Below are 16,103 nucleotides of genomic sequence, written 5' to 3'. Positions count from 1 at the left end.
GAGAAATGAAAATAACAAACTCTGCACGTTCAAAGGCTTCATGGACCCACTTGGACATTGCAGTGGACATCTGAGTTTGCTCGAACATGTCCAAGATTACGTCTAGACCACATGAATGCCTGGAAATATAAATTTTTATATCAGATTTATTTAGTAGTAAAAAACTGTTTTAAAATGTTTTTAATGAACGCCATCACTCCATCAAATCATAATAAAAAACAAAATCTTAATGATAACAACATGTTTCCCTGTGGAATGAGATATACATTAATCCACTTTACTATCTACCATTTATTACAATATAGAGCCTGTAAATTTTTGAGAAAAACAACAACATATTTTAGGTAATCAAAACAACAGTTTTAGTAATAGATCAAAACCATCAACAGCATGGCTTAAACCCATGTTCACTGTTTGCCTTTTTAACTACAAAACTGTAGACGATTTATTCCTTGGTTAAAACAGAACAGACTGGTTCTATCCTGTATTGGTTTTACTGTTTTGTATTCTGGGTAGTTGTCTCAAAAAGGTTGTGATTTGGGTGTGTGAATAATCATAACCATCTGTTTTATGAGGTTTGGACCTAATGCAACAGGACTGGGCTAAAAAGAATAAGTACAGATTGATTAAGTGTTTTTAAGTCAGATACTAGTGTATTGTTACCACAATCTTAAAAAAAAAGTTTGCTATTTTATTAGTTAATGTGTAAATGTGCCACACCTAAGTTATTGTGTATTAGGATTCCATCATAGAAGGCTGCTTAGTACTGTATTTTTTGTTTTCCTTTTGCTAAAAATGTTTTCCTTTTCAGTATCAGGATAGAAAATGCTAGAGTATCACACTGTACTTAGTCTGTAGCATCTCTTCGACTGCATAATTGTCATTTGCTTACACCACACTCTTTTCCAACCATTTCCCATCAATTTGGTTTTAAAATATTCTGTTCTAATTAAATCATTCATATAAATATAGCATAATGTACTTGGTTTGTGCAGCCCGGCTTTCAAACCCTGTAATACTATTCTTTCCCTATTCTGGTTTAAGAGGCATTCAGTTTTATTAATTATGAAACATTCAGTTTGTACAATACAACATTACCATGTGGGAGTTATTTGCAATAGTTGGGGAATCATGTCCCAATTTCATTCCAGATGTAAACACATGGATACTGTAGTTTTTGTTAATGCTCAATTATGGTCTAAAACTGTGGATTGGTTGCAACAACTATAGGATGCTTAGCTAGCATTATCATTCTGATGACACCCCACATAACCTTTCTTCAAATGCAACTTCTTATATAATACTTTGTCATACCTACAACCTAACTAAACAGGCTCAAAACAGGTATGGTTCCCTTAATAGTAACTGGTTCTAAAAGTAACTGCTGGCTAATATTTGATATTAAGTGTTTTGCTTTTGAGCTGTGTTTTAAACTTTGTGTGATCCTATTCCAGGTACAATTTCACAGCTTCTTGCCTAAATGTTTGATTCTTTTCAATATGTAACATTCTATTAACAGAAATCTGTGCTTAGAGCAACAAAGAGGCTTAATCTGTGTATTTTAAATAGATACAGTGGAAGTTGAATACAAATACAGTGATCATCGTCATAGCGTTTGTCTGGATAATAGGAATACAAATCAATTGGTTCTAACATCAGAAGTTCTCCTGGGTGGCATCTGCAAGCAGCCATGCATACATTAATATAAATAAAAAGCAAATATACATTAGGACTTGCACAACACATAATCCAACACACCACAGTGCTTTAAATAGAGTATGCACAGAATAGGGATGTGTATGATGTAAGATTTGCATTGTACATGCAGCGCAGACAGAAAAGTGGCTACTTTATTTGGAGTGCCAGGACCTTACGACGTAATGTGAGGGTTTGAGCATGTATGAAGTAAGTAGAAGTGCAGAAAAATAAATAAAAAAACATGCAAATTACAATGTGTTAGTAATAAAAGTTGCATGTTGTGGGTGAGTTAAGTCTTATCAAAGCTTCATGTGCCCGGTTTCCTACTAGCAATAAATAAACAAACTCAAAAATTAAAATTACATTCAGTTAACTTGTACGAGAATTCCAACAGAACACAAGAATTACATAAAAAACCATTGGTTTACAGTAAGTTAAATCTAAAAACTTTTTTTGTTTTTAGATTAACAACTTACAATAAACAAAACCATACATTTTCCAGCTTTTTGAAAATTTTGGCTGTAATTGGTCGCTTTATTAGGCAATGAGAACAGTTAGTGTACCCAGTGGTGGAATTCAATTTTTTGTCAGCCGGTTTTATCACATATTTTCCAATCGGTTCTGTTACAAAAAGTACAATTACCAGTAATGCTACCCAGGGCACTGATCTCATAAAATTTTGTGAGACGGTTCTATAGAACTGGTGCAAACCGGCTGAATGCCACCACTGAGTGTACCCAAGATTATTGAAGTAACGTTATATGCCATTCCCTTCTCCTGTAATAACCCGCTTAAATTCAGTAATCATGAGCCTCTTGTGCTGCTTTGACGCAAATATTGTTTCTAAAAAAACTGGTTGTGGTATTTAAGCAAATAAAGACCAAAGTTTGTTTCACTTTCAAATTAGTTTTTTTACTTACCGTACCTGCAACAAAGTGTTTTTTATCAATTTTTATTATTGTCACCCCTAAAAAAGAAAGATGACCTTTATTTATCTCCCCTTTTTACACAATTTTAAAATTACACAATGATGATGTCATGAAACCAAAAAACTGATGATGTAACTAGAAGGGTGGCTTAGCACATATTGCCCTTGCACATACACTATGATCTATTTTAAAACATAAATATATTTTCTATGCTTATTTTGTATTGGGTCCCATATTAGCCATCGTTTTTTATAACCTTGGTTGTTTCTGCAAGCAAAAACTCATGGGTCCCCACACATGCAAAGTTGTAGATAATGCATTTCAATAGATAACAATGAGCAAGTTTGGTATAGTGAAGACAAACACAGTGATTGGTACTGTGCATATTTAAATATGCTATATGGAGTTAAAACTATTTAAATTAAAAAACTCATTTTAGGGGACTAGTAGGATAACTAATGGAGGTTCAACACACACAAACTTAAAAGTAGGAAACCACAATGACTCAATCAATAGTAGGGGAGATGCGGGACCATTGGGCATGAAGGACCTTTGGGCCATCATGCGTTTCTCTCAAACTGGTCGCTGTAGCGAGTTCTCATTAATGCGTTAAAGTACTTGTGTTGCAATAGTTTTAAAGCTGTAACAACAAGAAGGTCAGTCACTTACAGAAGAAACTGTGAGCATAACTAAGTTTTCGTAGCTTGAAAGTAAATATTTTGCTCCTTTACATTTTTGTAATTTCTTTGTAAGAGAAAGCTAGTTAAAACACAAAGTTTGCAGGACATTAGTTAGTTAGTTGTAGCGTTAGATGAGCATTAGTATTTCTTAAGTTGATCTGCGTAACGTAGTTCAGTCAGATAAGTTCGTAATGGCGGCAATACAGGACCATTGAGCCAGTTGTTCACAGGACCATTGGGCATGGTCCAAAGGTCCTTTGACTTTACACCTTAATAGCGTTAATACATGCGTTGTGCTTGTGGGTTTTAAGTATGAATTTTTGTGTTAGGCCTATGTATTTATGTTGCATATTAAACTGTCAAAAACCTTTACACAAATGAATTGTTATATTAATAGAGTCTGATATTAGTCTAGTAAATCATATAAAAAAATAAACAAAGAAAAGTATAGACATTATACTGACTCTAGCTTGAGAAAAGCTGTTCTAGAGGTTTTGGATAAAAAATGTACCACCCGAGAAGCCGCTTTCAGCAACAACATTCCTCGTGCAACTTTGCAAAGATACACCAAAGAGGCGAAATCTACAGCAACCCTTAACTTAAGCAGTTATGACTTGTGAACTGTGATTTCTTGTATTTATGGGCCTACAAAGCTATTGATGCTGGTTGTATTTCTTTCTTTTGATTAATATTAGATTTCTTTTTCAATAAAATCGTTCTACTTTCAAACACAACACTTAATAAGCTCCCTCATACGTGGTTTAATGGTCCAATATCACATGAAAATACTGGCCCAAAGGTCCTTTATGCGAGGCTCAATGGTCCCCAAGGGTAAGGACCTTTGAGCCATATTTTTTGTAATTTTTAAAACGGAATATCTTGCCAACTCATTTCCAAATAAGAAAGTTATGCCCTTGTGTAAGTGTGTTAAAACGTGTAGTATTAGTACAGGTGTTCAATGGCAATTTTTCTTTGGAATCAAAGAAATAGTCATGAAAAACTGAATTTTGGCCCAATGGTCCCGCATCTCCCCTACTGCAAAATTTCAGTCCAATCTGCCAACGTTTAAAATTTCAACCACTAGAGGTGTTTTGAGCAACAACCGTTAATGTTTCTGACGTCAAAGGGCTGTTAACAACCCCCGCATACTTTACAAGCTATCCAGATTTTAGCCAATTCTGACATTGTTTACAAACTCACCCCTTTTAGGGGGCTAGTGGGGTAAATACTAGGGTTATCCGGACAAACAAAGTGGGATGCACATCTACATAACTATATCTACCATCTGCATAAGTTTCAGCCACATCCATCAAGCATTTGATGGCAAAACGAGTCAGACAAACTTCGGGGAAAAAACCATTTTAGGGGGCTAGCGGGGTAAATACTGGGGTTATCAACAAAAACAAAGTGGGATGCACACCTACATAACTACATATACCATCTGGGTAAATTTCAGCCAAATCCATCAAACATTTGATAGAAAAACAAGTCGGACAAACTTCGGGGGAAAATACCCATTTGAGGGGGCTAGCGAGGTAAGTACTGGGGTTATCAACAAAAACAAAGTGGGACGCACATCTACATAACTACATCTACCATCTGTGTAAATTTCAGCCAAATCCATCAAACATTTGATGGAAAAACGAGTAGGACAAACTTCGGGGAAAAAATACCCATTTTAGGGGGCTAGTGGGGTAAATACTGGGGTTATCAACAAAAACAAAGTGGGATGCACATCTACCATCTGTGTAAATTTCATCCAAATCCATCAAGGATTTGATGGAAAAACGAGTCGTACAAACTTTGGGTAGAAGAAAAAAAACACAAACATTTTGAGTAAAATCAATATGTTTACTCATCCTAAAAATGTCAAGCTTGGATCAACCCTGAAGCGTCGATGCAGACCAGCGATCATGGCACACTCATATAGAAATTCGTTATAACGCCTTCTATAGATTTAATGACTTAAAAAATGTCAAATTACTACTTTGGGGGTAACTATCCACAGATTATGAATCAGTGCCCCAAAGCTAACCCATGAACTGTTGTTGGGGGTCTGTAACCCCTAGAGTGCCCTGTATTGGCAAACAAATTAACCTGTTATATTATACAACAGGTTAGCTGTTGCAAAACTTTGGTACTTACTGAATCTTTCCGCTGGTGTAAGAATGCGTATCTGTGCACTAGACCCCCATTCAGGATCGCGAAATACTTTGTAAAGAAACACTTGGTGGCCCTTTGGATGGCCAACACGCATTTCTTGAATCTGAAAAATATACACAAAGGCTTAGAATGAGGAACACTTTTAAATGAGAAATGTGTTACAAATCTTGCATAGAAGCTTTGTTTCAACACGCATTTCATAAATCTAATAAAAATACACAAAGAGCAGAGGGTGAAAAGCAAAATTTGAAGGAACTGTATTTTTTGAAATCGAATGTATACAAATCCATCCTCGGGATCAGCTGAAGTGTGCAGACCAGCAATCTTGGCACACTCATATATAAATCACAGTATACCAGGCATTTGGATTTGACATTCGGTCTTGCCGCATATGAAAATACTTTGGTCTGATTTGGTGCATGACCTTTAATAGGCATGATGTACCATGATTGTTAAAGTATGGTTTCAGATTTATTCCTCAACCTGGTTAGTAAGTCTGCTTTAGGCATGAATGTAACAAACTTGTGAATGTAACAAGTTTTGTGAGCAAAGGGTGTTTGAGAACCAGAGTAATGGATACAAAATTGCATGTGTATTAATTGTACTTGCTATGAAGAGTATATGATTCCTGCATATGTTTTAATTTAGGGGATGTGCAATATTTTTTGTCGTTGGTCCATATAACCAATTTCGAACATCAAGCGAGGGCCAATGCAATATTTTTCAATTATTTAATAGACAAAGGAAATTATTACATCACATAGAATGAGTACTTGCAAACTGCTGTATGGCCCACCGGTTGGAAAATGTTGGTTAAACTTATGCTTGTTTCAAATAGTATAGCAAAGCAGTTTTACCAAAAACTAGTGGATAATTTTGCTGAATTCCCAGAAGAATCGCATTTTTTTCTGAATCAGTGTGTTGGTGAGGGCCACACTAAATAGCTTGGCGGCCAGATTGTGGCCCACGGGCCGCCTGTTGCACACCCCTGTTTTAAGTTATTGGTTTCAATGCTCTTTCAAGGGTTGTTTGAAATTCAGCACATTAGGGTTATTGTTTACAAAGTAGGACTTGTAAAACTAAAAAAAAAACTGGATCATGTAATTAAGTTGGGATATGTGCTTTAATAATAATTTACATTTGGCCCTGTAGGTAAACCGCTGGGTCTTTAGGGGTCAAACTTCAGGAAGATCAACATTGGATAACTAATTAAGATGTGTAAAAAATTGAATAGTTTAAAGATCTCTTTCATGACAAGCTTGGTAAAAATAGAACACCACCTAAAAAAATGCAACAAAATATTCCAATATACCTGAACACTGCGTAATCCAGTTCCAACATTGTCAAACTGAAGAGTAATGTTTCCGTTTTCGACCTGCAAAAATAAGCACTCATTTGTGAGTAAAGCTCCTAAAATGAAAATAACTTTGTGGCAAAAAATGTAACTGCAACAAATGTACCATATCTAATGTAGCATTCTGGATCTGGAGAACTTGAATTTCAGTGTTGTTCAGGTGTTCATTAAGTCGGACACGAAAATGAGTGACATTGTACTCTGGCGGGGAAATTTGAAAGGAAACTTCAAGTGCTCCAGTGTCCAATTCCGTAACATGCGGTATCGGTGGTGCCCAAGCTGTATAACATGATACAATTTAGTCTAATGCAAGTATGCAGGATTTACCTAGTGTATCAGGTTAAATTAATGCTTCAATGTAAACACAAAAATCAGTTGGTGTCCCGTGAAAAATCTCCTCACATGCAAGTGGTTGCCAACATCTGATTTATTCTTAACACAAAGCAAACACTCAAACTCAACTTTTAAAGTCACATCAGTAAAATCACACATAAGCTCCTGCTGATGTAAACTTCTTTAAAACCAGACAAAACATGCATTATACTAACCACCAATTCTACTTACGAACAATATTAATAAGGTAACTTCTGGCAGCCCGGCGATAAATTGAGGCGCTAGCCAAAACCCCAGCAGTCATTTTGCCTCCTTCCAATACCGGGTAGATATTTTTGAATGTCATTGTCGGACTTTTGCCTGGAGCCTGTCAAGTTTAAAAACTGTTATTATAAATGAAGTTTTTCCATTTAAAGGGATTTTGATAAGACATATATGAACAGCTGGGATCAGCCCTGAAGACCAGCAATCACGGCACACTCATAGAAATCATAGTACACCAGGCGGGTTCTCCATTGAGCCTGTGTACGTCGGTTGTAGTGACGAGTCTCCCGAAAGACTCCTGTCGAATGTTCGAATCCCACCAGAGGCCAGATTTTTCTACAGTACGCTTTCCCATAGTGTGAATGCTTGGTGATTGGTTGAATTAGTTTTACGCCTTCAATGGGCCTGGCGTACTACAAGTAACATTAATATTGATCCATGCCAACATATTATGCCGCAAATTGTAAAACATCAACAAAAAATAGCAAAAACTCTTTTCTGTTAAAGCAGTGTTTCCCAAAAGGTTTGTCTTTAGCTTCCCTCTAATCACCCAAAACAAATGTTGTGTGTTTGACCATACACACTTTTTTGTGAATTATATACCTTTTTCCAGTTAAAAAAACCAAAAACAGAATAAACAAAAAAGAAATTGTGCAAAGACACAATTTGCTTTACTTAAAAAGTAAAATGGTTTACAACACTGCCTACTTTTTTTCTAATTAACAAAAACAAAATTCATTTTCCAGACATGGCCATACCAAAGTTGCAGTGAAGAAATTCTTGTAATGGATCCATGTCCCTTGTGCCATATTCCTGAGTTTGAACCCGACAAATAGATGATAATATTCAACCGTTTTGCATTCAGGAACCAGCGATGCTGTAATGTTGACCGTGTAGCCCTTAACTGTCACATTGGGATATTTATACTGATTACCAGGGGTATATGCTGTAAATAAATGCATTGTTATAGGAAATAGAAAATCTTAGCCATAAGTGAGAATCATGTAGAAAAAAGCGCAGAGAAATATTATGAGTACATTGCTGTTTGTGAGTACATTGTTAGGCTAATGTGTAGTGATGGGACGATACCAGGTTTTCTACCACATGTATATACCTTCGATACCAAGTACTTAAATGTAGTGTTGTACTTAGTTGTATATCACTGGCTAATTTGTCTGCCATGGTGGGAGTACAGGTGTGCACACACACATGCCAAAAAATGTAATCTCCACTTGATAGCGGAAAAGATATACATTAACTGGCAGAACTATTTTCCAATTTTGTGCTGACTGAAGCAAATATTGGCACAAAGTTGCCCGTATTCTTATGGTGCAAATCCGCCTTCGGTACTCGCACGTTGGTATCGAAAACTGAGACAAAATATTTCGACACCGAGTACAAGTATCGATACCACTGAAATCGTTCGATACCATCAATACAGAGTACCGGGTACTCGTCCCATCACTACTAATGTGGCCATTATACAATATTAAAAAAAAACATAATCATGTTTAGGGGTTTTAGACAAAAATAAAGAAAATTTTAAGTGACTGTTTTAATCAAATGCGACAGTTAAGGGAGCAGAAGACCACATAAGTAGTGGTCAAGGGTTCAAAACCCAGCAGGTGAACAGTTTTCTAGTCAATGCTTGTGGCAAGAACATAACTGGAAGGCCAGTTTGACTTGGTATGTGGTAACAGGCATGCTATCACAATTGACTACAACATATTAAAGGAAATTGCATATGTTATCTTGGAATACTTACGACAGTGGCATTCAACAGTGTTCAAATCTGAACAACCTAAAAAAAATAAAGATCTTTAGACAAGTTTTAAAAAATGGCAAAGTACGGCATTAACACAATCTATATTGTCCTCGTATTTCAAATGCGGGTTGTAAACAGGATTGAACATTTCCCAACCCGGCCTGAACCCCCAAAAATTCGTGAAGTTGGGTCAAGTATGAAGTTAGCCCTGAATTAAATCCGATTCATTCAACTCTAAGTCAGGCCCGACTTGCAACATAATTCCAATAAGTGACGAAGAGTTTGCACTTTGCAACAAGGTGTTTTTTATCTTTTTTGTTTGCACATGTCAGTACATTTTCTACAAAAATGGTTAAACTGCTTTATTTTCCTAGGTTTTAGATAAAATAAAAGTGTGGCCTTGATAATTATAAGCTCTCATTAATGTCAAAAATATGCTATTAAAGTGATGAAACAAAATATTATCTGTTAAAATTCAAACTAAAAGTGGTCAAAATTTCAAATACTGCATTTTGCATTCATGTTTTCTCTTATCAATTTTGCACTTTTTTTGTTCAATACTTTGGCAACAAAATTATAAGAAAAATCTACTTGGACTTTTTTCCGTCACTAAGAAAAAATAAAAAAACAAAAACATTAATTGTGTTTCTTACTTTTTGCTTTGTACAAAAAGTTTGTCACATTGCTTGTAAAATATGGTGGGGTACTCGTTAAAAATCCTCTTTGCATTTCATCTTGAAAAAGCTTACGAGGGTAGAGGGCCGTAAAGGTTACCTGTAAACAATTGAAATACATAGTGGTCCAGATTATTCTGCAGTTAAATGCTGGTTTAGTTAATTTAATATCTACTTTCTCATTACACATGTTTCTGTTCATGCCAGGATCGGTTCCACAAATATTGCATTGAGGTAACTGACAGTCTTATGTCTGCATTAAAAAAGTCCATTAAAGCTTAAGGCCATGGTCTGAAATTTTTGTAATTATGGGTCCCCTTCCCTGAAGGGGACACATATTGTTTTTGTCCGTATTTTTTTTTTCTTTTTTTCTTTTTTTCTTTTTTTCTTTTTTCTTTTTTCTTTTTTCTGTCTAACGCTGGTTTGTAACGCTCATTTAGTGAAGAAAGCGTACTTCAAATTTATTGAAATTTGGACATATGTTAGATATTAATTCAAACTTGGTCAACCAGAAGTTTGACCCCAAATTACCCAGCGGTTCACCCACAGGCCCCCGAAACGTAAAATTTTTAACGCTGGTTTGTAACGGTCGTTTAGTAAAGAAAGAGTGCTTCAAATTTATTCAAATTTGGACATATGTTAGATATTAATCTGAACTTGATCCACCTGAAGTTTGACCCCGAATGACCCAGCGACACACCCACAGACCCCCGAAACGTAAATGTGTCTAACGCTCGTTTGGTCAAGAAAGACACTGTAGGCAGAAGTCCCAAGAGAGTACGTTTACGAATAATAGGGCAGAGCGGGAGGGCTCAGCTTGACGTCGGACAGACGTTTTACGAGACGTCGTTTCGGTGATTAGAAATCAGCTGTTTTGCACAGCAATGCATGTCGTTTTATTAAGTTATCACTCACATTTTCAGTTTTGGCAAAGGTTTCACACATATGACGCGATTTAAACCGAATAAGCGTGCTTCGGTTTCGTATAATGTCAAGCAAAACTTTGTTAAACAAACTAAATATGAAAAAATAAACTTGACTTTTTTGCAAGATAAAAGTTTTTTAAATGCTCGTTGTTAGGTTGGCCGCTGCATGACCACGGGTTACTTAAGGTCAATTAGTAGGTATTACTAACACAGTTCAGAACTTTCTTTCGCCATAACGTAGCGTTTTTTTTTTTTTTTTTGAATCAAATACTCAAGGCGTATATAAATTAGGTCAAACGGTGTTGTTGAACACCAAGGACGGCGTGCTATTGAAAACGGTGTCAAAAGGTCAAACAGTCGTTTGGTGTGTGCACCCTAAAGGTTACTACAGGTCAATGGTACTCGTTTTGCGAAACAAAGTTAAATGAAAAACTCGTTTTGCGAAACAAAGTTAAATGAAAAGTTATGTATACACTTGCAGCAAATCGTATTTTAATTGTCTGTAACACAACTGTTACAGCTTTCTAGAAAAAAATTGTGTTTAAAACCCGACCTTGGACGACAATATCTGGGTCAAAGCAAGAGATTAAATTGAAAGTATTTGTTTCGTTCTTTTTTAATGCTTTTGTAATTATACGACAATAATAGTGCAAAAAAATACAACAAAATTTTTCATTGTTGGGTTAACGCTTTCTAAAAATTTGTTCTTAAGAATTTAAAAATCACCGCAACATTTATTTACCGTAAATCCGCACAAACACGCGTGTGGGGACCCATTAGTTTTTGTTTACAAAAACAATCATATGTGTAGATCAAATGATGTGTATAGTAAATTGGTAAATATCGTATAGAATATATAAAATGGAAGTATATCAGAAAGCCACCATTCTAGTTTATTTGCAGTACAGTAATGGCAAAATGTAGCTTAACAATGAAATAAATTGAGAGGTTTAATAGAACAATAAATTGAACAGATTTAGAAAAAAATAGTATAGCCTCTTGGTTAGTTTTGCTTTGTTGCATGTAAAACGTTGCCAAGCATTTGTTTAAGGTATTTACCACCCAAAAAGTTTATTATATACCTCCTCATTTAAATCCAGTGGCCTTGACAACCTCATGTTCATGCAGTAATACGTATCTCCTATAATGGGTGCAACATTCAGCTGAAACAAGAATGCGTTTGGTTGTAAATACTTGTTTGGGTTCCAGAGATTATTTAATGCAGGAAGCACCAATAATAGTGCATTTTCATATTAAACGTAATTGGTCGACCATAAAGAAACATAAACAATGTTCTAATGAACAAATCCAGTTTTTTAAGAAAAATCTTTCAAAACCTTTTTAACCTTTCTGAACTAATAAACAACATGCATTTTATTTAAACCAAAAATATTCAAAGATGTTCATTTGCAACTGTAATGTGATAAGTTAGACCGCTTTTGGCAACAAATACGACAAATATGAAATTCTAGCATTGTACTGTTCTATTACATACTGTCACCAAACTTTAAAACATTACATGAGAGTTGCACTCAGCATTCCAATATGCCATGACACAGCTGTTGCAAAGCACTAACAAAAAAAACGCCTACTCATAAACCAATGAATAGTACCGTTTTTAATTTTGTTTAGTTTGTGCAAACGTGTATGTAGGTAAATATGTGTACAAATTACTTGAAATCCCTGTACTATGTCTTTCTCAACAGCGCATGGCTTCCAAATAACAAGCAAGTAGGAATTGGTTGGTCCACCAGGACTCAGTTGAAAATTAAACTCGTGGACTTTGACATCAATAGGAGAGCAAGTGGTAGACTGCCCCTTTAAGTTAAGCATAAATCTAGAGGAGCATGATCCATCTAGGAAACAAAATATCGGGTTTAAGAAGAACATGAGAACCTGTTTGCAGCTACAATTTCCAATACTTGTTATGCAACCCACTGAAAGTTTTTCTTTACTTCTTATCTGACGCACATATGTTTAAGCACAACCTTAAAATTGCACACCAAACAATTATATTTCTGTGTATAGATATGTAAAAAAGATAAAATAAATACTTCTGTTTATTTTGCATGTTAACAATTTAAATTGTTGATTTGGCAAATTAGTATGATTGTTACATAGCAACATAATAGCGCAAAGGTTGTACATCCCTGAGCTATAGTAATAACATGTTTAGATGTTGGAATGTATTTGTCACATAATCCACACTTACTTTCAAAAAGAATCCATTCTGCCTGCACACATTCATTCATACATTTGAAGTAGGAACTAGCTTGAGGGTGGGGTTGGGAAACAACCTAAAAAAATGAAAATTCATTAAACACTATTGATTTTCACGCTATATTGGTTTTGAAGATCAATTACAAAGTTTCAAGCCCCCTTTAGAACACTTGGAATTGAAATAGATTTGCAGCACAGCATAATAAACAAATACAACCCATTCAAATGGCATAATTGTTCTATGGGAATTGTGCTTGAGTTAAGTTTATTTTGCTTGGTGAAGGAACAGATAGCCACACTGTTGCACCAAACAATCACCAAACCCGAAAAGCTGAGCAATGTTATGAAACGCAAAATAATAAAAGTAACATTTGGTTCATCACTAAACACATTGCAGCTACACTGAATTATGAAGCATTAAGTCGCAGGAGCTCACCATAGAGTGAGTTTTGCGCACTGTGAGTATAACACGACTGGGGACAACATTGGTGGGACCAATTAAGGGGGCACTAGAGATTTCCCATTAACCTGCAACATGATTTCCATTAGCTTATAGCAAGCTAATGTCTGTTTATTACCAAAACATTGGTTCTTGAACCCCTTACTGTTTTCATCAAATTTCTTTCTACCCCTCGCAACAGTGACTGACAGAAGTAAAAGGAAATTGTAGTAATTGATGGGGATGTGCCTAAAACGCAAATGTTCTGTTTGATCGAGCACCGAGCATCTCACTTTAATGCTCGGTGCTCGGCCGAGCACGCTTGGTGCATTATGATATCACAAAAAATCCCCTTTCTACGTTTTAGCTCCACAAGGTCTCTTACGTCACCGGCGGTGTTTTATTAAGCTGTCATGCCGGTAAAGTACGTGTTTTTCCACTATCTAATACATTTGAAAAATCATTTGTTTTTGTTCATAGACACCCTTTAGAACACAAGTTACGTATGTTAGCAAGGCATGAATATGCAAATTTAATGCTCGGGTCAGTTTGTGCAACTGCTCGGCCGAGTACTCGGGTTCTGTCTCGGCTCGGCCCATCTCTAGTAATTGACATGTGATTCCATAGTCAAATATTTTTAAGCATTCAGTGCCATTTGTGTATGTAGTTTATGAGTGCTTAGAATAGACTACACAACTCAAACAAGATTGCTTTGACAGCAAAAATTCTTGCATTGTATAGTTAAGACTACTAGAAATCGTTTTAAAATGCTTAATTTTGAACAAACTTTGTCATATAAAGCTTACTTGAAAGGCACACTTTTTGGAGCAGTTATAATGTGGAATTTCATTCGGCTCCGCAATTTCAGTGGGAAATGCTATGCTAATGTTTGCACAAGCAATTACTATAATAACTACAGCACAGACAGAAATCCATGACAGTTTAAAAGGTGTTTTCATCCCTGATATTTTAGTTCCTCTAACAGTCACAAACATGTGTGATAGTATGTTTAATTTCTACCAAAGAAAATTACAAGTGTTTTACTACTATACCAGTCTGCAGAGTGTGGCAGGTGCACGCGTGTTTTTTTTGTGAAAAAAAAATTGTGCACGCCATTTTTGTGGGATTGCACGCGAAAATTTTGCACCAAAGGCATTTAATTGGGCTGTCTTGACCTTTTACTTGCTTTGCGCCTGCTGAAATTGGTCTTGCACGCGAACTTACGGGTCGTGCACGTGCGCACGTGGGACATGTAGGTCCTGCACGCACGAGATCTCGTCGGGAACTGCCATGTTCTGCAGACTGGCTACTATACATCTCACTTAAATAACCTTTTCGAAACACACTTTAAAGCTTAAGCTTCATTTGTTTTATCCCAAATCACAGAGAAACAGTTTAGTAAATTAAACATGTTTTTAAAAAATATTACAATTTTGTTTATTGTATGTTGCAGACAGACAATCTATTGACATCCTAAAACACTTAAATGTATGTTTTAAAAACAATGCAAACCCATTTTTTTGTCAATGCTACCAGTTTTCATAGCATACTATTTGTTTGAAACCCTTTTTGACCAAAATAACATGCAAGACTACAAAAAAATTAGCGTTCCAACTCAAAGTTGAATGCAAGATTACAAAAAACAATACAATTCATATCAAAATTTCCTTTTTGCAGCATTTTGAACCGTACAAAAACGCTGGCACGACTTTTAAAACTAAATCTTGTTGCAAGTCGTATCACAACACAACACACATACACTCACCTGTAACACAAGCAGGCCCAAAGGCTTTTATAATCGGAAAATGTAAATACAACGTGAAATCACCGATGCGTAACACAATAACAAATCTTGTGCACTCATGCGTTAGCTCTGTACGATTTTTGTGTTGATTTTTTTGTCAAATTGCTGTTTGTTTGCGTTTGTGCGGATTCAAACGTGCGTTGCTTGTAACAACAGAACTAAACAAGTTTTCCTGCTTTTCCTAAACATATTGTTTGACTTAAAATTTGACAGATATGTAATAAGTTGTGTGTTTAAATTGTATTGTATTGTATTGTATTGTATTAATTTTGAAACCGTGCATGAAAATGGTACATAGGAATACGAAAACACTACACTAGCGCCACGGAATCGGGAAACAGCCGCAAAAACCTCGCGGTTGAAAATACGCCAATGTCAAAATTTTTACAAAAAAGGACATAATATTGTCAGACGCAGCAGCCGCACCCTTAAAAAGACTACGTTATAAACAGTAACGAACGAAATTTAAAAATGAATAAAAAACAAAACAAAAACACACAAATTTATTTACACTGTACAACACAAGTAAGAATTTAAACACAAAAGTTGTTCTTAGTGAATTTGTCAGCACATTTTCTTGGGTCGGCACTCCTGTTCCTGTTGGTTTTGGATGCTCCTCTCACGAATAGTTCGAATTGTTTAACTTGGACATGGAGATGAGGCTACTGAAAAAGAATACTACAAGCAGCAATGTTTGTCCTTATCTGAGGCAACAAGAATTAACATTTTTAAACACTAAGTATATAATTACAGAATGTGCAGTGAAAGTGCACAGTACCAAATCATGGTGTTGTTGGCTGCTGTTTTTCTAGTAGTAAATTTTTAGTTAGTTTTATAAACAATTTTTTTGATAT

General features: G+C 35.6%; 1 protein-coding gene across 5 annotated transcripts; it reads right to left on the bottom strand.

The window, feature by feature from the left end:
* Positions 1-28: 28 nt before the first annotated feature.
* LOC145222173 (uncharacterized) lies at positions 29-15,270 on the bottom strand. Of its 5 annotated transcripts, none has more exons than XM_080088220.1 (12): positions 14,252-14,474; positions 12,999-13,083; positions 12,461-12,642; positions 11,869-11,949; positions 9,840-9,960; positions 9,187-9,222; positions 8,180-8,367; positions 7,389-7,524; positions 6,931-7,103; positions 6,783-6,845; positions 5,453-5,573; positions 29-119 (listed from the first exon to the last, which is right to left on the bottom strand). In XM_080088220.1, the coding sequence occupies exons 1-12, from the start codon at positions 14,438-14,440 to the stop codon at positions 103-105; spliced, it is 1,392 nt and encodes a 463-aa protein (XP_079944346.1). In that variant the 5' UTR covers positions 14,441-14,474; the 3' UTR covers positions 29-102. The 5 variants fall into 5 exon arrangements, with proteins under 5 accessions (XP_079944346.1, XP_079944349.1, XP_079944345.1 ...); XM_080088223.1 differs by lacking the exons at positions 29-119; positions 14,252-14,474 and adding exons at positions 1,530-1,678; positions 15,211-15,270; XM_080088219.1 differs by lacking the exon at positions 29-119 and adding an exon at positions 1,530-1,678.
* Positions 15,271-16,103: the final 833 nt, after the last annotated feature.

Source organism: Phallusia mammillata, chromosome 4 (assembly GCF_965637545.1).
Source record: "Phallusia mammillata chromosome 4, kaPhaMamm4.hap1.1, whole genome shotgun sequence".
NCBI lineage: Eukaryota > Metazoa > Chordata > Ascidiacea > Phlebobranchia > Ascidiidae > Phallusia > Phallusia mammillata.
This window is presented reverse-complemented; position numbering and strand designations above follow the sequence as displayed.

Excerpts from the sequence above, each read along its gene's own strand:
- LOC145222173 (XM_080088219.1), bottom strand. The coding sequence starts at position 14,440 with ATGTTTGTGACTGTTAGAGGAACTAAAATATCAGGGATGAAAACACCT. Across the intron at positions 7,525-8,179 it reads ATTTCTTCACTGCAACTTTG|GCTCCAGGCAAAAGTCCGAC; the intron begins GTATGGCCATGT and ends TAAACTTGACAG. Across the intron at positions 6,846-6,930 it reads AGAATGCTACATTAGATATG|GTCGAAAACGGAAACATTAC; the intron begins GTACATTTGTTG and ends TTATTTTTGCAG.